The 21,977-nt window shown below is 41.7% G+C and overlaps 1 protein-coding gene across 2 annotated transcripts; it reads left to right on the top strand.

The window, feature by feature from the left end:
• Positions 1-453: 453 nt before the first annotated feature.
• LOC147621717 (MLO-like protein 11) lies at positions 454-20,855 on the top strand. Of its 2 annotated transcripts, XM_086822752.1 has the most exons (15): positions 454-962; positions 1,553-1,610; positions 7,053-7,264; positions 7,434-7,550; positions 7,718-7,778; positions 7,920-8,014; positions 8,163-8,237; positions 8,395-8,480; positions 8,584-8,633; positions 8,724-8,764; positions 19,233-19,388; positions 19,478-19,513; positions 19,630-19,697; positions 19,850-19,910; positions 20,000-20,855. In XM_086822752.1, exons 1-15 carry the CDS (start codon positions 822-824, stop codon positions 20,207-20,209), a joined length of 1,467 nt encoding a protein of 488 aa, XP_086678878.1. In that variant the 5' UTR covers positions 454-821; the 3' UTR covers positions 20,210-20,855. The 2 variants fall into 2 exon arrangements, with proteins under 2 accessions (XP_086678878.1, XP_086678879.1); XM_086822753.1 differs by lacking the exons at positions 19,233-19,388; positions 19,478-19,513.
• The last annotated feature ends 1,122 nt before the right edge of the window (positions 20,856-21,977 follow it).

Below are 21,977 nucleotides of genomic sequence, written 5' to 3'. Positions count from 1 at the left end.
TGTATATATGAAGATGACAACATATATCTTGAGTGCTCCCCTTGGAGAGAGGGGTGATCTTGGTCCTTAGAAGCATAGGATTATCTTTCACGGGATGGTATAGAGAGAGAGAGGAGAAGGAATTCCAACGGTGAAGAACTATCCTTGTGTTATATTTTTGACGGGCAGACAAGTGCTCTACCACTAGCACCCCTCCCGAAATGGAGTCTTAGGAGGTTGGCCATAGTCGGGGTTTTAAGGACGGAAACGAACCTTGGGATTGATGAAATGATACTCATAAAATTTGAAACTTAAAAACTTAGGTGGAATGGCGCCCACACTGGAGAGGGGCTGTAGAGCCTACATTGCGTGACACGTGTAAGAATCTGGTGCGGATGGCACAAAAAACATACGTGACACGTGTAAGGAATCTGGTGCGGATGCACATTGCAGATCCCAACTTCGGAGGATGGGCACAACACACACACACACAAAACACGTGTGTGTCAGACTGTGAGAGAGAGAGAGAGAGAGAAGCCGGCAGACGATTCGAAGTGGGCGGTCTACAGCTCACCCGGGTTGTGCGCAAGTAGTTTAACTACAAAGCACAGGCGCAACGATGGTGACCCATCTCACCATCATCCCACCATATAATGTGCAGGTCCTCCTGAAGACCCTTGTTTCAAGCTGGCTAGCTAGAAACCCCCCCAAGATTACTGGCATAGAGAGTAGCTCTGTGCTTTTGACTTTGATCGCGATGGTTGCAATGCAATCGTCCTGCATGTAGCTACATCTTTTTGCACACATAGCCCTTGTCTGTGGTGCCCTCAGCCACCACCACCATGGCTGACCCAGGTGAAGCCAGTGAGCAGCTCACAGGTAAGGCCTTGCCCTTCACCCCTACCTGGGCTGTCGCCTCCATCATGGCCGTCTTCGTCCTCGTCTCGCTCATGGTGGAGCGCTTCATCCATTTTATTAGCCGTGTAAGTTGTTCTCCTTCGTCCATTACCCTGCAACTAAATGTAACCACAAGAAAGGGAAAGAATGCACAAATACATGAATGGAAACCATGGCACGAGTCATGTAAATGCTACTGCAAGTTTTGGGTACGGAATGCAAGCCATGGCTATGGTTCCATCCGAATCAAGCAGTATTGGAGTGCACATTATGGCTCATAAATATGTCAGTCAAGCTTCCGTGCCTGCAGACTATGACTATGGAATACTCATAACTTGCATATGTTAGTACAGTTCATGGCTACATAAAAAATCGCACATGGTGACATCTCAATCATGCATATCTTAGTGCGCAGGTGATGGCCATGGAACATTCCAATCATTCATATGTTAGTCCGAATCATGGCTTTACATTCCAAATTATATCAATGCAGCATGCATACATTCATTTTATTGCACATACAAGCATTTGTGCATTCACCTATTCATCAATGCATCGCCACATGCCTTTGCACGATCATTGCTACATGCATTCTCTAGTCAAATGGCAGTTCGTAAGCTCCTTAGCAAAATCGTAGTTATGTGTAATAAACTGTTTACCTTGTCTTTTTTCTCAGTGGCTCTTGAAGACCAAACGCAAGCCTTTGTATGGAAGTCTAGAGAAAATGAAGGAAGGTACATGCATATTTCTCTGTAGCTTGTGAATTTCTCGCATGGCAGTGCACGTGCTATACAGCTTTTACGGATGCCATTATTCAAGAAAAACCCGATTCTTGGCTTCGGTTTTCCTTGAGAGATCGGCCCCATTGCAATCTCCATTTTGACAATCTCCTTCTGGATGTTGCATCCACAGTCATACCATAGTTATAATTTTGTGGAGGACTTCCGGACAGTGTGAGCGAGTAGGCAGAAGGGGAAGACATTGCCATTGCAAAGGTGTCACTTGCTTTACATAGATCGGGTTCCCAATCTCTCTCTTATCATGCATCTCAGGCCCCAATTTACCAAGGTTTCCTTAAGGTGCACCTCACCTCTTTCACTATCTCTTGCACAGTATCCGAACCACCAATTCAAGAGAACATACACCTTCAACTCAGATCTGTCCCAGTTGAATGCTGAGAGCCTAGTCAAATGGCAACTGATGTGCAAAATTGCTCTTTCTGTCAAGCATATTCATGTACTAGGCAATATTCTTGCCACCAACATGGATATTAACAATTTAGTGAAAGCGTTCCTGTCCTCTTTCTGGCCGTTGAAGAAACCCTTGGGCCTTCGTTAACAAGGTCTTTGGAGGGAAAAAATAAGGAGTTGAGATGCATCCTGTCTAGCAAACCACTGTACGTTATGTGTCATTCACCCCGAGCTTACAAGCTTGCTCTTGTGTGTTTTCTGCATCTTGCTCCCGGCTTTTCAGCAACCTTTCTGTGTTTTTGTGTGTATGTGTGTGTCTGAGAGAGAGAGAGAGAGAGATCTATTAATGTCTAAAAGGCATATTGGCCCATGAGACCAAATTAACACGTGCTAAGTAGTATTACCGTGATAGAAGAAGTGTAGGACATCTTCAAAATCCTACTAGAAAACATCAAAATGAGAAAGAAACATCTGAATCACAAGAGTCTCGTGTGAGATGAGGAGGTTACATAGTTGTCTGACTATTTCCTCCAGAGAAACAATGAGATAAAAAAGGGTCAGTGGGCTTGTCTGATTCTGGTCGGATTTTCTGGCTCCGGTTCCTATCCTGGGTCTTAGGTCGGTAATGTGCAGTGTGTGACATGACTGGAAGCTAAGCATGACTCATCCTAATTATTGCTGATCAGGGAAACAGTAATCTACTTGCATCATCATCAACAGTAATCTACTTGCATCATCTACTTGAAGGAGAAGAAAGACTCTTTACCTAATCTACTCCTACTGTATCTTACCAAACATGAATGAGTATACACAATGAAAAAACACTGATCTAAACTCAAGTGTGTAGCTACTTGCTGCGTGATGTTTCAACATGCATTACCTAACTGATGAACAAAAGATAATTCGCAGTCCTTTCTTAGGGCAAGGGGAAAACGCTGTACCAAGCAGAAGCTTCTTGACGATGGGGCTCCTGCTGGATCTCATACTTCTGTGGATACCTCTCCATCGTAGCATCATTGCTATCCATCTTGGTACTGGTTATGTCAGGAAAGTATACAGAAGAAGACCTTCCTACTTCACCTAGACTTGACGGATGCCGCCTCTACAAACTAATTCTAGACTTTCTAGAGTTGACTGCAGGAAACCCAAACGCACACCCTAATGCACAACTGTAATGCAAACTTTGCTGCCTGCAAAACCTAATGCAAACATGCCTGAGGATCACTTAACATTCGGAACTAGTAGAAGGTGGCCTAATGCTCAGATACCAATGTGACATGAAGTGCATGGACATTGGTCCTGATATGCTCTTGTCTACGTCAGGGTGAACCTGATGCTTTGATACTAATGTGATGTACGGCAGAAGGCTTCATACTTCTTGTTAGTTAGCAGATAGAATACTTAATTACTTTCATGCAAGAAAAGGAATGGGCAAGGTGGATAGGGACATTAGGTACAGTACATTTCAAACGTGTACGGCACGAGTACAAAAAGTACTCATCAGTTAAGTACGTTCATGTTTTATGAAAATATGAAACATTGAAAATTGGGATGGGAGAAATTGAGGGGACATGGGGGAAATTGGGAGAGTCGGAAGAATTAGGGGAAATTGGGAGAATTGAAGAATTTGGGGGTTCAATTAAAAAATTGGGTGAATTTGGGAAAATTTTCCCACATGAAACAACTAGAAGGTGTTTTTCAACCAAAGAGATAGGGGTCTCGATAAGGCACTGAAGGGTCCCACCATGGATGGTGTATTTGCTTGTATTTCTGTAGTCTGTAATGAGCACAATGGGCTGAACTGCCTTGGAATGAATTGGCGTTTCTCGTAGACGGAGAAACTAGTTACCTGCATCAATTATCTCTGAAATCATGATTATACCTGTCCATCAAATTCACATAGCCACATATTGAGGAACTAGCTCAACTGAAGTTGCTGTTCCTCTAACAATGACCGTGGGAACAAGACAAAAAAAACAGAACCTTCTCAGAGTCCATGAAGAACATAAACCATCCTTCAACTCCTCATGGAATTGGAAACCTGAAATCACCGAGACAAATATTTGTTAGTTGCAACGTAATACTTACCCTTTTCAGGATCTAGTAAATCCTCGTACCTAGGGGATATCATATCTCCCTCTCAAGAGACTTCTAACTATCAAGCACCACAATTGTGTATCCTTCAAGTTATCAAAGTTTGAGGGAATCTGGGTTTTAACCCAACTTCTACCAAACATATTCTAGCTATTGCCATAACCATATGCTCAATAGCACTATAGGCAAACATGAGCATAGGGATGTACCTCTCCCAACAACATGGTTGCCTGGATCAGTATGCACAAAGCATAACCTCTAGAACCTGATCGCACCCTCTCTGACTATCCATCGGACTGAGGATGATAAAAAAATACAAGTCTGTCGAATCTTCAGATGACCTATTTTATGAGCGTCATGACAATCATGAGCGATCTTTGCCCTAATCTCAGCACAATCCGGCGCACAGAGTCTATCATCCTGGAACAACAACCGGTTTTGAAAATAGTACTGACTACCATCCACTCTAATAGGTGGAATGATCCCCGAGTCTTGGTCTAAATCAATAGAGCTCGTTTTTAAATCCAGAAATGGGTGCAAGTATAAAAAACATTTTTCTAAATGCAAGCATACATATCGTTTTTAAAAGAAAAAGATATGTGTTTTCTAAGCCATATCAGCAGAATTTCTTCAAAAAGCAAGAAACGCTTTTGAAGAGCATACTCAACCTTTATATAAAGAGGAAGTTTGTTCTCACTCTCTCTCTCCATCACCACACATAGCAGTTTGGGCGACCAGCAATTCTCCCTAGTTTTTGGGGATTTGGGTGCTTTTACCCGGTCAGGACAACATACTACCTTTTTTTGGTGCGATGGCAGATGCTCTACGCTTTGTTGATGATGTCTCCGATCATGAGGATGACCTTGTGGAAGAGCGCCATGAGATGGGGCAGATGACTTAGAGCAGGAGACCAACACATTTTGACTGGCAGTTAACTAATACCCGGGCAAAGATCTAGGCCTTGAGGGAGACGGTATCTCTCCTTCAGAAGGCGATTGTTGATACCACTCCAACATCAGTGTCAGCAGCACCTTCTTTCACCCCGGATGGGGAGGAGGAGCGTACTCAGGAGGCGGTCGACTCCTGGCTGAATCGATGGAATGTTCAATTTGAGTTTCATCCTTTTCCCAGAAGATCCAGATGGTTCAAGGTCTCCTTAAGGGGAAGGCTTTGACTTGGTGGCGGGAGCTGCAAAACAAACCTAGTACTTGGGCAGATATCGAGAGAGTTTTGGGAAGAGTCCCTTCAAGCGGAGGATGAGTTTGATATAGTGGCCAAGTTTGCAGACTTGGACATGAAGAATTTGTCTTTTGACACATACGTACAATGCTTTAGGGAGTTGTAGTTTCGGGCAGGGCATATGGATACTACGAAGTCCCAACTGCCGGCCTTCACACATATGCATACGTGAAAGTGCTCACTCCAATGGAATGTCGGCCATACACAACTGTAGGCAGCACACAGTACACACATGCATAGGTTTGATTTAAGAGAGATTGCTGCATGAGGGTCTTACCCACACGACTATGCCCATGCTGTGCATATCCAGAAATCAGCAAACATACACCCTCTTCCTCATGCTTCCCTCTTACCCTCAAAACTATACGTGACAGAATACCATAAAAGAGAGAACATGTGGACTTGGCGACACAATTTCCTACGATGCCAAAGGCACGCAAACCTTGCTTTCCTTCAACCTCCGCGATTAGGATGGCTCTGATACCAAGTGTGAGAGAAGACCATAAAAGAGAGAACATGTGGACTTCGCGACACCATTTCCTACGATGCCAAAGGCACGCAAACCTTGCTTTCCTTCAACCTCCGCGATTAGGATGGCTCTGATACCAAGTGTGAGAGCCTCCCATAGATCAAGCCTAATACACAGGCCAAAACAAGATTAGTACAAACCCAATAGAAGGGGTGCGGGCAAGCTCACCACCCAACGTAGGTTCATGATTGCGAACCACCCCTGAGCCAGGGGCTAAGGTTCCACTCCCATAGGTCCATGCCAGTCAACACCGGCATCCCATACCACTAGTGCCTGCCCATAGGGGCCTTCAGCAAGACTACCCATGATTTAGTCCAAAAGTCACTTGATAGTCTTTCAACAACTATGCATGTTTCATTCATGACATTGACATGTGATAATAGGTGACAGGTTTGAGCTAGTACTCAGGAGTCAACACCCAAGATTCAGGACTCAGGTTGTAAAGATGTATGCAAATTCTTAAGTGCATATTAGGGAGTTTTTGAGTGTGTTAGAGTGTTATACATGCTCTTGAAGCTGTAGTAGCAATATCCAGTATTTTTGTCCCTTGTACACCCGCCCCGCCCCCCCCTCTCCCCGTCTTGTATGAAACATTTACAAAACTTCTGGGAAAAGTATGAAACGTTTCTGAAACTCGTTTCATGAAACGCCTAGCTACTATGGTGACCAGCGCCATAAACCCATATATTGGATTTCCACCTTGGGTGGTAGCTAATGTCGACCTTTTGGGGTGTCTCTTCGGCTTTGCATCCTCAATATGTATACAAGAGGTAGATAGCCCACACGTTTTGAAGAGGCACTTGGACATAAGCATTGGGGTTTGGTGAGTCTTGGGTTTGTGAGATGTTGTGGGGTTGGAGAGAGTAGTACTTTTAATGTCAAACGGAGAATATAAGATCCATATGATGGCAACAAAATGCATGGATGGGACCTGAGATCTCACCAACACACGAGAGAGAGAGAGAGAGATCTACGAAAGATCCAAAGGGTCTATGAGACCCAAAAGTTAATACGATACTGCCATGGGAATACTAAGCCATGGAATACTAAAAGGCTCGATATGAGAGAGAGAGAGAGAGAGAGAGAGAGAGAGACTAAAAGTAGGGCACATACTTGTGATGCAGAGCTGATGCTGTTGGGATTTATATCCCTATTTTTGTCTTTTCTAGCAAGTTGGTTCTCTGGAATCTGCATAGAATCCTCCTTCTACGATAGGCAATTCACCCCATGTAAACAGACAGCCATTGCAAGGTGGTCAGAAAAGGGTAGACAACTCCTCTCTTTTGGTAGATTTGTACGGATGCTGAGCCCTACAGAAGAGCATACTTGTGGAAAGGTCAGAATGTTTGTGGTGGTGTTTTGTTCCTTTTATTACCAACTTAATCACCACATTTTCTTTCAAATGCGGTCCCAGTTTGGTTTGTAATCTTCTGGTTTCAGTAGTTTTTTTGCGTCAAATCCAAGTTGCACTTTTACAATTGTGCTGCACTATACTTTTTTTGCAGGGGAAGGAACCCTTCATCTCTCTTGAGGACATCCATGAAATCCATCGATTGTTGTTTGTGATGGCTGTCACGCACATTTCTTATAGTTGTATGACAGCGGCCCTTGCACTGATTAAGGTGGTGGTTTTTTGAAGTTGAAACTTATGTTCCAAAGATAAGGAATTATACAACATGTACTTAGATGTGTGTGCGAGCGCGTATGCATATACTGTTGGTGAAAGAACAGGAGTCTCAAACGTGCAAACCATTCTTTCTATTTGGTGAATAATACAACGTGTCTCCAGGTTTACAGTTGGAGGAAATGGGAGCAAGAGGCTCACGGTGACACTTATGACAGCTTCCTTGGTATGAATCTACACTTTGTTGGGATCAGTTTTTGATCATGGTGGTTGTGATGCTTTGGTAGAAGCAGCTAAATTGATATATGTTTGGATTCGTTAAACCACCTTCGCTTCTCAAAAATTTCTTTCATTGGTCCTGCTGCAGAGATTACGAAAGACACCCCTTTAAAACGGCAATTTGTGTTTGCACTCTACCATACATCGAAGCCATGGAGTCGAAATAGGTTCCTTGTATGGCTGGTAAGGAGGTATATGATCATTCTATCATATTGAGAGGCCATCACTAGATCTATAATAAGAGAGGTCACAAACAGGGCACCACACAATAATCACATATGGGCACAAATAATAATCACTTGCCATAAAATTCTATCTTCTTCTTCAACAGGCGTGTTTTGCTAGACAATTTGGGCAATCCGTTACTCGGGCTGATTATCTTACATTGAGATCGGGATTTATTTCGGTTTGTGGTCCTTCGCATTTTAATCAAGTTAATCTATTTGTCAGTGGTGATGTCAAAACATTTTCTGTATAAATGTCAAAACAATCTGTATAAATGAATCCCCATTATATCTGTTTTGCAATAACACTTTCTAAACAATCATGTTATCCGTACACAGGAACACAATCTACCCCATGATTACAAGTTTCATAACTATGTGAATCGGTGTATGGAAGACGATTTTACAAGAATCGTCGGCATAAGGTTAGTGTGTGAGCTTATTTATTTATTATCGCAGATGTACCCAAATCTGTCATTGGAAAAGGTTTTCTTTGGGAATCTAAGCAAAATGTTTTTGGCTTGCCAGTGCTCCTCTTTGGGGATTCGCCATCCTTTTCATATTGTTGAATGTTAATGGTAATATGGCCTGTCTTTTTGGTTTCTTTGTTAGTATGTTACTAAATTAATATAGGATCTGAGCTCACATAGTACTAATGCACATTGCAGGTTTCAACTTCTACTTTTGGATTGCATTTATCCCTATGATTGTAAGTATCAAACAATAATTATATCGTGTGGAAGAAAAAAACAGCTACCGTGAGGAAATCGTTTTTAGTAATAAGTTTGATTTGAAGATCGCTCAAGAAAAATAAATGAACTTGAACATCCATTCCCTACCTCCTACCTCTATTACTTTCTCTGCATTGATGCAAATCTCGACTAGCTGCACCACCCATCTGGTAGCCTTTGTACTCTGATTTGGAGTGCTGAAGCTTCTCCTCCTTGAGCTCGGTGAGAACTACTCTTTTTGAAGTAATGGCAACTTGTTTTCACTTCTTTCACTTTTCACAACATCACCTCTGTTTGTTATGGATCCAAGATTCTCACCATGCTAGGCATTCTTCAATTGATTCAGCTTTTCTTGAGCTCGGAGTTTTCCTGCTAGTTGGAGTTTTGGTGCTGGGACAGTATCCATTCATCTTGTTGCAGTTTTCCATCCTACTCCATGAAAACAAATTTTCTCACAATCCACAGAAATCCATTTCCTAGGCCATGTTTGAACGGGTGACCGTCCATAAATGTGGCAAGGTCTATTTCGCTTTTAAGTTGTGCGGGAGGTGGCAATAACGAGGAACATGAGAGAGAGAGAGAGAGAGAGAGAGCGAGAGAGATTCACATTAATGTTTGTGAGGCCAAATATGACCAATGGGAGTGACTGTAAGATCAAGGCCAGTGGTGGTTTTGAGAGTTCTACAAGAAAGCAACCGATGATGAGCAAATGATGCTTAGCAGTTTGGAGGTATATCAGTTAAAAAGCTAAGTAGGGTTTGCTTTTTTGGGAGTATGGAACTCCACCTGGTTCCACCCTGAACATAGGTGGTCAACTACCCAAATAGGTACATGGCTGCTGTCCTGAAAAACAACGTCAAGAGAAGGCTTCTAGTATAGAGTTGCTGGCAGAGTGTGCCTGGAAGCAGTCAATGTAGGCCTGCTAGTGAAGCATATCTTCTAGCTAGGCGAAACGTGGCTGCAGGTTTCACGCTGGGATCTAGGTCCCGAAAAGACCACCTCGAAGTGAGCATATCGTTCGCAATGTTTAAGCCTCTTTGTTGAATGAAGGAATCCTTATGAAGGCCCCTAAAGTTTATGACCCTTTCCCAAGGTTCACTAAGAGATCACTTTCTTTGTTGAATGAAGACCCCATGGCTTGTGTTATTAAAGACTATGACCTTGGCTGTCCCAAGGTTCACTATGAGATCACTTTCTTGGCAAAAGGTCCATAATGCATCCAAGCGTTATTGCAAGCCTTGAGCTGTATTTAATTAGTACAACATCGTCTTCATCTAGTAGGATGAAGCCTACTTTCTGTGTGAGAGAAAGAAAGATATATTAACATCTCTTAAAAGCCGAAATGGCCCATGAGACCGAAACAAGGTACAACTGATGATGATGATGTCTCATCATAACAAATTTGAAAGAAAGAATGAAAATAGTAACATCCTAAGAGAGCTTAGAACTGAAAGTTGAACCGCTGAGTCGTCGCGGGTAAACTCCTCTGGTGGCGGGCAATGATGGCTCGAATCTGCCGATGGTGAGGGAGTCGTGGACGCGATCCTTGTGGTCGTGGGCGTCTCGCTCTACAGATAGCAATGGCACTGTCCAGGGTGACTCCTCTAGAGGGTGGTCTGCCATGTAGGCCTGTAGATGGGGGAGTAGAGGCTGGTGGGGTTACAGTGCTGGCTCTGAAAATATCTGAGAGCTCTCTGTCTAGGCGGCTCTGGTCTCACTGCACTCCTGTCCCTCAATAGGCTCTCTCTATGGCATCTAAGCTCAAGTATGAAGAGCCCTAAGCACCTTTGGTCCTCGAAGTCCATGATCCGACGCAAAGGTCCAAAGCCTTCACGGAACAGGCAGTGGTACCTCCCTCGGATCTCATAGTAGACAATACAACGACATATATAGTGTTCCTCCGACTCCACCTCCTGATGGCAAAGCTGGCATATGCGGTCCTCTAGTGATATATCCTCATATCGACCTGTCTCTATCCTCAACCGGTGTGAAGAGGTGCGAATCTGTCCAATAGCACTCCGAATACCATGTGAGGTGTGTGTCCATGTAAGCATGGCATATAATAAACCCATCCGAAGAGAGGTGTAGAAAATGACTATGGTAGTGTGCCATTTTCGTGCCCAACGGCTGCGGGGGCCTGACCCATGTCCACTCTGTATCTAGTCTCACAATGTCCATCCTGATCACCCGATTCAGATTTGAACGGCTGAGATCTAAGAACGGGCAGTCCAGGCTGTAAGCAAAAGGCGGGAGTGCATCAATACTCATGCCATGCAAGGCCAGCCATGTGTGCATCTGGGCATACCAACACTGGGTGTCTCCCTCATCTGCAAGCTGTTTGGAGGAGGTGAGTGCTAGGCGAGGGTATTTCTGCTGAGGGAGCTCCCATATTCTATGGAGAAAAGTAATTGCATGGAACAAAGCCTCAGTAACCACTGGGGCAGCCCCCATCTCTGCCCTGATGATCTCATGTGGTACAGATGACTTGCTCCAAATCATGCGTGCTCCAAATCATGCGTGCAATCATCATCACTAATGGCCTCTCCATATGCTGCCATCCATTGTAATAGTCTCTCTTTGGTCCGTCCTGTCCTGCCAATGGCTCCCTCCTCTTATGGAAAAGACTAGGCCCCCATATCTCCGCTCCATAGAGAAGTGTTGATGTAACCAGATTGTCAAATAGCCATAGTTTTGTGCGTGGTTCCTCCCACATAGAAAACCGCGGCCCTCTGAAGGTCACTCCCAAGTACACATAGGATCTGACATACTCAATTGTCTCTCCTCCAAATGTAAACAGCGTCTGTGTTCTAGTGACCCATGCTTGTGTGGTATTAAATGTCATCACCTTGGTTTTACCAAGGTTCACTGTGAGATCTTTGTCCACACAAAAAGACTTCAATGCATCCAAGTGTCTCTATAGTCCCTTAGGAGTGTCTGAGATAAGCACAATGTCATTTGCATATAGTAGGATGGGTATCAACACCCCAGCTAGGCTCGCCCCTGGGCCAGCCAATCTATCCACAGTCTGAGACCTCATCAATGTATAGCCCAAAGAGTGGGTGAAAGCGGACAGCCTTGCTTCACCGCAATAGTACTGTTCACTGCATCCGACAAGCCCCGTGGGGCATGTACTTTGCCACTGACTCATACAAAGTGCATACTCCCCATTGCATCTCCTCAGGGACACCAATATCTTGTAGTCTCCTCATAAGCCTGGCACGTGGTACCGTATCAAATGCTTTGCGGAAGTCCACAAAACAACAATATATCCTCCGTCCTTGTTCTCGTCTCTCCTTAATAAGAGCTCTGAGGGTGAGTATATGATCCAGTGTGGTGTATCCCCCCCTAAAATGAGCCTATCCAGTTGCTCTATGTCCCTGCCTCTCTGCCCACCGGCTCATCTGATGCTCCCAAATGGATATGTATATCTTAGCCAGATAATGGCCAATCGTGATCGTACGATAGTTAGTGTGACGATAGTTAGTGGGCATCATGGGATCCCCGCTCTTAAGCAACGACACAATAGTGTTATCTGCCCAACTAGCTGGGAAACCTTCACACGTAGCTCTATTAAACATGTGTACAAGGATCGGTGCCAGAGTATCCCGTGCATACGAGAAATGTTCAGCTGCCCTCCCTATGTGTAGTCTATCAATCGCATCTAGCACCATCCGCAAAGTGAGGAAACGCAATGATCCGGTCGAGGTGATGGCGGCCGTGGAATGGGAGGCTGTCCAGGTACATCATATAGGGACATCGCATACTCGTGCCAAGTCTCAGGTGCCGTGATCGGGGTAGGTGGCTGCCTCTCCTCGAACATTTTCCAAGCCCTCTTATTGTCCTGACTCAAGAATAATTGGTACAACTCTGCCTCAAGCTTTGCCAAGTAATCCTGCTTATTCTTTCGCACAAAGCATCGGAAGAGTGTCTTGGCGTGTCTGTGTGTACGTGCCCCAAGTGCGACATCTCTCTGTAGCTGAGCTTGGGTCTCTCGGCATTCATCATCATACCAGCTATTCTACGGAATAGTACTGCTCAAGGGCTTAGAGGCAGCTATAGTATATGGGAAAACATATGCTGCCGAGGTATGTAGTACCTCTGTAAAGCCTCTCGTAAGCTCCTCTAAAGGGCTATCTAGGTCAAGAGTGAAAAGGCCATCGTAGATTGCACTGCAATAAACTCCAGCAGCATCTCGTGTAAGATGGTATCTAGGGTGGCGAGAGAGAGGTAATGGCGATAACTCCTTCATGCATGCATACATGTCGTTCTTCCGGGCTTCCATAGCCTCATACATTTCCTTTTCCAAATCTAGTCGCATGTTGTTCAATTCCACCTTGATCATAATCTGCACTTTTTCATACATAGAATCGTCTTTGATTCAAGACATTTTCCCCGCCCCTAGATGAGCCTGGGGAAGGCATACTTTCCCTCATTCTTCTGCAAAAATGAGCCATGTTTTAGGCGGTGTTTGGCAGACACCTTGGTCATCAACATTGCACGAAGTATCCATTTCTCAGAAGCCCACACGATGCATACATGCATTCAGCTGGAATCACTGGAACAGAACCTCTGAAATGCTGCATTAGTTTGCTCTCGGGACCAAAACCCACGCTATGTATTTATAAAAGCTCACCGCTTGAACCTGCACACTTTCAGCTTTCAGTTTTGCACGCCTGCACACTTTGTACCTGTTCGTTATCTAAACCAACTTCCTCAAAAGCTGAAAATGCATCTGCCGATAAAATTTCAGTCCACTGATAGCTGTAGTAGCCTGTAGAATAACGATTGTTGGAGCTATATATAGCTAGTCCTAACTCACTCTAGGTCTTGCCTATATATATGTGACTTGTGACTAATATGATTCATTCTTGTGGAGCGTATGTGGTGTCTCTTGTCTCGTCTCTCTCTTCCTCTCTCAACATGGTATCAGAGCAATTCTAATCATAAGGGAAGCATCTACGTCTTCTTGTTTAATTTATGATTATGATTTCATGTCTCACAAGATTGATCTTTGGTAACAGTTTTGTGTAGGGTAAATTGGTTCTTTGATTATATGTTGCCTACATGATTTTATAGCTCCACTTGTTGTAATTAGAATTGTTTCTTAATCGCGTCCTTAAAAGGGAGATTCATATCCACACGTGTTAAGTTATAGTGGTTTTGGCCTTAAAACCAAAACCAGGTGCTGGTGCGTAGATGGTACAGTGCTGGTGAATCCTATCAAAACGGTTTGTCAATCGGAGTTCTGAGTCAAAAGTTAGGACAGTTCAGGCATCTAAAACAGTAAAACAGGTTCTTTGTGAGAGCAAACAGGTAGTTGTCTCTGAGTCGTAAGCAGGATTTGATTGTCAAAGCTTTTCGTGAAAGCTTCAGACGGATGCTTGCTGTACAAGCTACAATTAGATACAAAACTTGCCGTGCAAGTTGCGTCATAACGCGGTGCTTTTTCTTATTATTATTTTCGTCTTTTATGGACCTCTAAGTTTGTTTACGTGCATGAGACACGGGTCTCCACTTTTACGTGCATGCCTATTTTTGGCTACGTTTCTCATATCTCATACATGGTCTGCAAGTTCTGCGATCTTATCTTGTACGTTTTCTCACAACCCGACATGGCAAACACCATACTTGTCGGATTTTCTTCTGGGCAGCGTACTGTTCCTCTTTTTCAAGGCCAAGGGTTTTTTGGTTGGAAATACAAGATGCTATTAATTTTGGAAGGAGACGAATTGGCAGATATTGTTCTTAGTATTCTTGTATGCTCTTCTCAACCTATTGATCCACTTTAGAATGATGTTATTATTACCGAAGGTCCTATGAACAGTGAAAAATTGATCATGCACACTGGATTCGTCGTGATAAGGCTGCTCGTCGGTATATACTTTTTGCCCTTAACGATTCACTCATGTTAGATGTTTATCCGTTATCCACATCATATGCTATATGGGACTATCTTATCACTATGTTTGAGAAGAAAACTGTTAGAGAGATTCTGTATCTCCGTAATCTTCTAGGCAAGCTTCAATTCAAGGCAGATACATCCATGTCTAGTCACATTGAATCATTCAAAGATATTATGAATCAACTTTCTGCTGCAGGGGATTCTATTTCTTGAGCTCAATTGGTTACACACCTTCTTGATATGGTGAAGGATCCTTTGTATGATAATATTGTCACTATATTATCTAACAAGGATGAAATTGACTTTGAGCATACATGTATTTCTTTGATTGAATATTCTCAACGTCATGATCGTCAGACGTCGGAAACTCATGAAACGGTCATGATTGCCCAAGAGTACACAAAATCAGAGACAACCTTTGCTGTCCGAAGACGTCCATTTCAGCAACGCCCTTCTTCCTCCTTTCAATTTACATCTCGTGGCTTCCAAAGAGGAGGTAATTATTCTCGTTTGAGATTTCCTCAAAAGCGTTGTTCTTATTGTGACAAAACTGGCCACTTGGTATCTGAATGTTGGGCACGAGTACGATGAAGAACACGGTATTATAAATAAGCAACCTTGTTTATCAAGGGGTTCTTCCTCTTCTGCAACCTGTGAATATTGTGGGAGCACAGGGTATTCATCCAGTCGATGCTTCAAGAGGCGTTATGATGAATTTCGAAATCAAGCTTATGCTACTCAACAAAATTCTCATGATGAAGACAATGTTCATCAAGAGGCTAATTATTTGGTTCATTAGAAAAGGTACTACATGTTCGTGATGGTTCTCTCTTTATTATTGATTCTGGCGCTACTGGCAACATGACATATCAATTGCAATGGTTACACAATTATCATCCAATTCCTATCAAGAAAGTGGTTTATCTTGCTGATAATACAACTTGCCAAGTAATGGGTATTGGCGACTTGTATTTTGGAACTTCTTCCTCGACCAAAATACTGCAAGGAGTTTTATATGTTCTTGATTTACAAAGAAACTTTCTTTCTATTGCGTGGCTTATGGATCTTGGTCTATTTGTTGGACTTGATAATACGAAGTGTCGCATCGAAAAGGATGGCACCACTATTGCGGTTGCTCCTCGACATGGTAATCTCTTTGACTTTGATTGAATGAGGATGTTGCAAATGTTGTTACAGCTCTAGGAGATCTGGATTGTAAGCTATGGCATCATCGGTTTACTCACTCAAATTTCTCAAAGCTTCTTGATATTCATCGTCATGATCTTGTGAGAGGTATAAACCTCAAATCTCACCCGCATATGGGGATATGTAAATATTGTGCTCTAGGCAAACATCATCGTAAGCCATTTCCGATGTCTACAAATATTCATTCAAATAATCTCTTGGATCTCATTCAGACTGATATTTGTGGACCTTTTTCTCTATCCAAGTCTTGCTACCGTTACTTCATTACTTTTATTGATGACTATTCACGATATACAAATGTCTTTTTGCTATGACATAAATCAGAAGCATTGGACACATTTAAGAGGTATCAAATATCTGTAGAGAATCACAGTGGTCGAAGAGTCAAAATTCTTCGAAGTGATAATGGTGGTGAATATATTTTCAACTTATTTCATGATCATTGCATCAACCATGGCATCCACCATGAGTATACCATTCTATATTCTCCCCAACAGAATGGAGTTGCAGAGCGAAAGAATCGTACAATTTTGAATACAATCATATGCATGCTTATTTATTCTGGATTATCTCGCTCTTTTTGGGCAGAAACAGTATTGATAGCCGTTTTTGTTTAAAATCATCTTCCAACTACTGTACCTTCTGGTAAGATTCCAATCATACCTTGGACAGGCTAAACTCCTTCTGTTGCACATTTCAAAGTCTTTGGGTGTATTGCTTATATTCATGTCTCAAAAGAGACAAGACACAAGCTAGAACCTTCAGGTTTGAAGGTTATTTTTATTGGTTATTCTGACAACTCAAAGGGTTACAAGTTTTACGATCCAAGTTCTCAAAAGGCAATTGTTAGTCGAGATGCTATATTCAATGAGCAATTGATGGGAGGTTCGTGATCCACAGATGATGCTGATGATATAAAAACATTACTCACTTCTTTTCCTTTTCTACTTTTGGACAATGATTTGCATGATGACAACACTCTTTTGATGGATATTGGAGACAAGTCTATTGATGTTCATCCTACGGTTTCAAAGGAGACTGCTACAGATCTTGATATCTATGTTGATCTTCCTATTGAACTTGAGCACGGTGCAAATCATGTATATGATGATGATCTTGAAACCTTTAATCATGTATTGGCTGTTTATAAAGATCCTTCAACTTATGCAGAAGCTATGTCCTTTCCACAAAAGGAACAATGGAAGGAAGCCATGGAAGCTGAATATGAGTCTTTGATCTCGAAAGGTACATGGGTTTTTACCAATCTATCTTCTGATCGTACTCCTATCAAATGTAAGTGGGTTTATAAGACTAAAATAAAGGCAGATGGATCCTTTGATAAATTCAAAGCTCGTTTAGTTGCAAAGGGATACTCACAAATTGCAGGGATTGACTATCATAACTCTTTTTCACCCATAGTTCGTAGTACAAGCATTCAAGTCAATATTAGATAAAGTGGGAAAAATCCCATTCCCATGAAAAAAGTGGGGGTATGGTAAACTCATCGAAAAGTTTGTCAAAACATATTCATGTGACATATCATTGGAAAGAGCTTGAAAAGTAGAATCTAGATCTACTTTGTTCGACAAATTTGGAGTTTGCATGTTCAAGTTATGGCCAAAACAAATTTTTTAAATACATTTCCATTTTGAGGGATTTTTCCCATTTTATCTAATATTGACTTATTCGAGTATTACTAGCTTTTGCAACTCAGTTTGATTTGGAAATACATCAAATGGATGTTAAGACGGCTTTTCTTAATGGAGACTTAAAGGAGGAAATATATATGGAGCAACTTGAAGGATTTACAATTCTCGAAAAGGAACATCTTGTATGTTAACTCCACCGTGCTTTGTATGGACTAAAACAAGCTTTACGATCATGGTACATCAAGATTGATCAATTTCTCACACCTCAGGGGTTTGTTTCTTGCTTCTCTGATCCAAATCTTTATATCAAGCGCAATGTGGATATCCATTTTGTGATATTGGCCTTTTATGTTGATGACACTATACTTGTGTCTAATAATCTATCTTTCATGCAACAAGTAAAAAAGGTTTTATCCTCAGCCTTTGATATGGTGGATCTTGTCCTCTCCATCTACAAGACATTGGTCTCAAGCTAAACGTGTTTGAAGTACTTGAAGGGCATTGCTGATTTCGGACTTATATATCGCCGTCAAGAAGACATATCTTCATCAACTTCTCTTAATCTTTTGGGTTATTTAGATGCTGATTGGGCAAGCTCTAACTTGTCCATGCGATCCACCAGTGGTAATTGCTTCTTTATAAATGGCTGTTTGGTATCTTGGACTAGCAAGAAACAGCGCTGTATTGCAGTTTCTACTACAGAGTCTGAATATGTAGCTGCATCTTTAGCAGCTCGTGAATTGGTTTGGCTTCGATAATTGCTTTGCTGATATTGGTCATTCTCCTTCCTCAAGCACTCCTCTTAGATATGACAACCAAAGTGCTATTAGTCTAGCCAGGGACTACGTGCAACATAGCAAGTCCAAGCATATTGCAGTTCATTATCACTATGTTCAACATGAAGTAAGGAAAGGAACAATAATGGTAGAACATTGTCTAACTGATCAAATGATTGTAGACATACATAGTCGATAGACTTTAGGACACTTCATACATTACTTCACATCATGAAAATTATTCTTTGTACTTTGTATATAGAAGCACATTGCACATGGACTTTAAGGTGGCATTGTACATTTATATATAGGATCTCGGGTTTTTCCCTTGTGTTCCCAAGGGTTTTTTTACTCGTAGCTGGAGACCTTTATTTGAGTGGGGGTGTTGGAGCTATATATAACTAGCCTTAACTCACTCTAGGTCTTGTCTATATATATGTGACTTGTGACTAATATGATTCATTCTTGTGGAGCCTATGTGGTGTCTCTTGTCTCGTCTCTCTTTCTCTCCTTCTCTTAACAACGATTTGGTGGGAAATCTTCTCCAAACCGTCTATGGACCTTGGCGATTGTATGGGCAGCTCTAAGCTGCAAAAACCAGATCAGGTTGAAAACTGCGAGCCGTTCTTGGAAAGCACGGGTGAAAGGATTACTGCGGACAACCTGTAATTACGCAGCTAAAGATCCAAGCGAGGGACCGGGTTACAAGAACGTCTTCAAGCTGTGAATGGTGGTCACGGGAGTTAGAGAGAGAGAGAGAGAGAGAGTTCTAATCGGATTCGGTAAGATAAGTGATTACTGCATGATTACCTTTGTGAAACTTTGTTCAGTATTTACTCTCCGTCGATCATTGGCTTGAGGGAGGGAGGGAGCGAGAGCTGAATTTAAATGGCCGGCAATATGTACATTGCAGGTTGTTTTGGTGGTTGGTACGAAACTGCAACATGTGATAGCAACTCTAGCAGTCGAGAAATTGGGAGTTGGACGTACGACGAAGTCTCACAAGAAGCTTTTCTGGTTTGGGAAACCAGAATATCTCCTTTGGCTTTTGCACTTCATATTATTTCAGGTAGCTAACTTGCGAACTAGATGGACGCTTAGTGGTTACTAGTACTTTGTAGCAACATGTGGCTGATTTGGTGGGGTGGAGATGTGCAGAGTGCGTTTGAGCTCGCAACTTTTTTATGGTCTTGGGTACGTGTACATTTTTGGGATATTATTATTTATTATGGGGAGTAGTACAAATGCTACCATGTAAGAGTATGTCGTCAAGCTTGTCCTAAGATGAGTTTCTGTTTTGGTTTTTTCAGTTGCATGTCCCGGATCATTCTTGCATGATGAAAAACCAGACTCTTGTTTACGTGCGCCTTATCTGTGGGTGCGTAACACATACATGCCTTTGTGCCATGCTTAACCGTGCCTGATATATTATAGCTCTGTGCATTTTGGAAACACTGCCTCGTGTAAAACACAAACATCACTCGTTTTATTTTTTATTTTGGGGGGGCTAATTGCTCTTCTTGAAAGCAGATTAGCCGTGCAGGTTCTCTGCAGCTACAGCACTTTGCCCATGTATGCGCTTGTTACTCAGGTGAGTTTTGTTGGTGGCAACATAGGGGTTTTCTATTACACAAATACTTGAGAAAAAGCATGTGAATGATGCATTCCTCCCTGTTCTAGATTGGGTGTTCCTTCAAGAAAGCCATGATATCTAAAAAGGTAAGGGAGTCAGTTTGTAATTGGCACATGGATGCCAGAAAGAGGCTAGAGCGGACCAGGTGCCATGGCCCACGATGTGTTGCGGGAGGTGACAAAGATTGCGAGGCGGCGCAAGGGCATGATTCTACGGACAATGATTTAAAAAACACGATGGCAATGGCATGTTCATGATAGAGCTGGAATGGCCATGATAAAAGGCATCATCGTAAGGAGGTCCTTTAAGATAAAGAAGTGCTCAAGGATACATATTCATACACCTAAGTTAAGGCTCAACTAGACTATCATAACATTAATACACACATCTCTTCTCTATCTCTATATTATCTTAAGGAAGAGTTTCACACAAAGTTGCCACATGGCAGAAATTTGGAGGTTTGGAAAGGAGAGGAGGAGGTTTGAGAAGGTTTGGATAGAATTTGAATTTGGAGTCTCAAAAGACGTGCAAAGCACGGGTTCCCACTAGTATATATACAAGTTATCACATTATATTGACAACACAATTATAACGACTTACATTAGTTAAACAAATCAAAGATCTCCAAAATGGGAATGATCCAGTACATGAATACACATATGTACATGTTATATTATAAATTATCTCTACAATACAATTGTAGAACTGTTGGGAGTTCAAATATTACCCATCAAATGGATGAGCCACTTAGCCAAAGGTGTAAGAGCACAATGGACTGACAAATATCGACAATCTAGAGATGGAATATTGGAGAGATTTGGGGGAATCAAGCTTGGCTCCTCATGCTTGTATCTTGTCTATATGAGAGGCACCATTTCATAAATAAAAGTGATGGATTATGCTTTGAAACAACTCGTGGGTCATTAGTGCTAATCAAGCTTTAATCATTCTCATTAGTATTAAGTCTTTTGCATAACAATGCTTATGCATCACTTTGATCCACCTTGATGCATTGCTTTTCTCATCGGTTAGCGTGTACACATACTCATTTTCATAAATGGTATCATAGCTTAGGCAATGATCTTGAGATTATAAGTGTCCTAGGTACTCAGATTAAGTAGAGTAATTAACACTAATCACTTGAGCCATCTCCTCTTTTACTCCTTGTTGAAGATTAACTTAAACCAACAAAATGGAGGGCTTCTACTTCAAACAAAGCATAAAGCTCTCATGCGAAGGCATCAAGCTTCATTCATATCAAGTGGCTCAACTAGATTCAATTAAAATTGACACCAAAACTCTCATCCCTTTCAATATCAGATCTAAACATATAACCGTTTCAAAATACAACAGGGCGTGAGGTGTAGTTTTGGTCCCTCCAAAAAAACACCTAAAATCACCTAAAAATGTGAAAAAAACTAATAATTTATGTGGAAAAAAATTAGTAACCTTATTTTAGACAGTTTTAGTGACATTTTTGTTTCAAATGGCTCAGACACTTTTTTAAGTTCCAAACTCCACTCAAAATTGGTCACTTTCATGACAAATATTAATTTTCATCTTAAAAAAGCTTACAAATTTGGTCTAAAACAATCATTTGTTATTACCAATCAATGGAGAGTTTAATTTAAATCAAAATTTTAGGAATTAAAATGATTGTTATTTTTTAAAAATTAAAAAACAAAGATGTTCACATCTTCTTAAGATACAAATACTACAAAAACATTGTTATAACAAAAAAATATCTTTAGATAATGTGGGACAGGGGGTGAACGTCATCAATTATACTTTTCACCACGTGTTTTTTTATTTATGACCGCTTTTGACAAGATCTATGATAAATTTATATTAGAGAAGAGATTTTCATCACAAAAACAATCGTGCTTTCCAAAAAGCAAAAAGTGCTTTTCAAAAAGCAAATGTGCTTTCTTTGCTTTTCTCTAAGAGGACGAGATCCTAATGAAGAATCTATTTTCAGATAAGAAATTTGACTTTGTTAAGTGATTGCTTTCCACAATTAAAGAT

This window comes from Cibotium barometz, chromosome 29, assembly GCF_041138505.1.
Source record: "Cibotium barometz isolate CiBa-2024 chromosome 29, ASM4113850v1, whole genome shotgun sequence".
In the NCBI taxonomy this organism is placed as follows: Eukaryota; Viridiplantae; Streptophyta; class Polypodiopsida; order Cyatheales; family Cibotiaceae; genus Cibotium; species Cibotium barometz.
Note: the sequence above shows the minus strand (reverse complement) of the source record. Positions and strands in the feature narration are given on the sequence as shown.

Coding starts and splice junctions, on each gene's coding strand:
- LOC147621717 (XM_086822752.1), top strand. CDS start 822: ATGGCTGACCCAGGTGAAGCCAGTGAGCAGCTCACAGGTAAGGCCTTG. Junction 8,634..8,723: donor CATATTGTTGAATGTTAATG/GTAATATGGCCT, acceptor TGCACATTGCAG/GTTTCAACTTCTACTTTTGG. Junction 8,765..19,232: donor TTGCATTTATCCCTATGATT/GTAAGTATCAAA, acceptor TGTACATTGCAG/GTTGTTTTGGTGGTTGGTAC.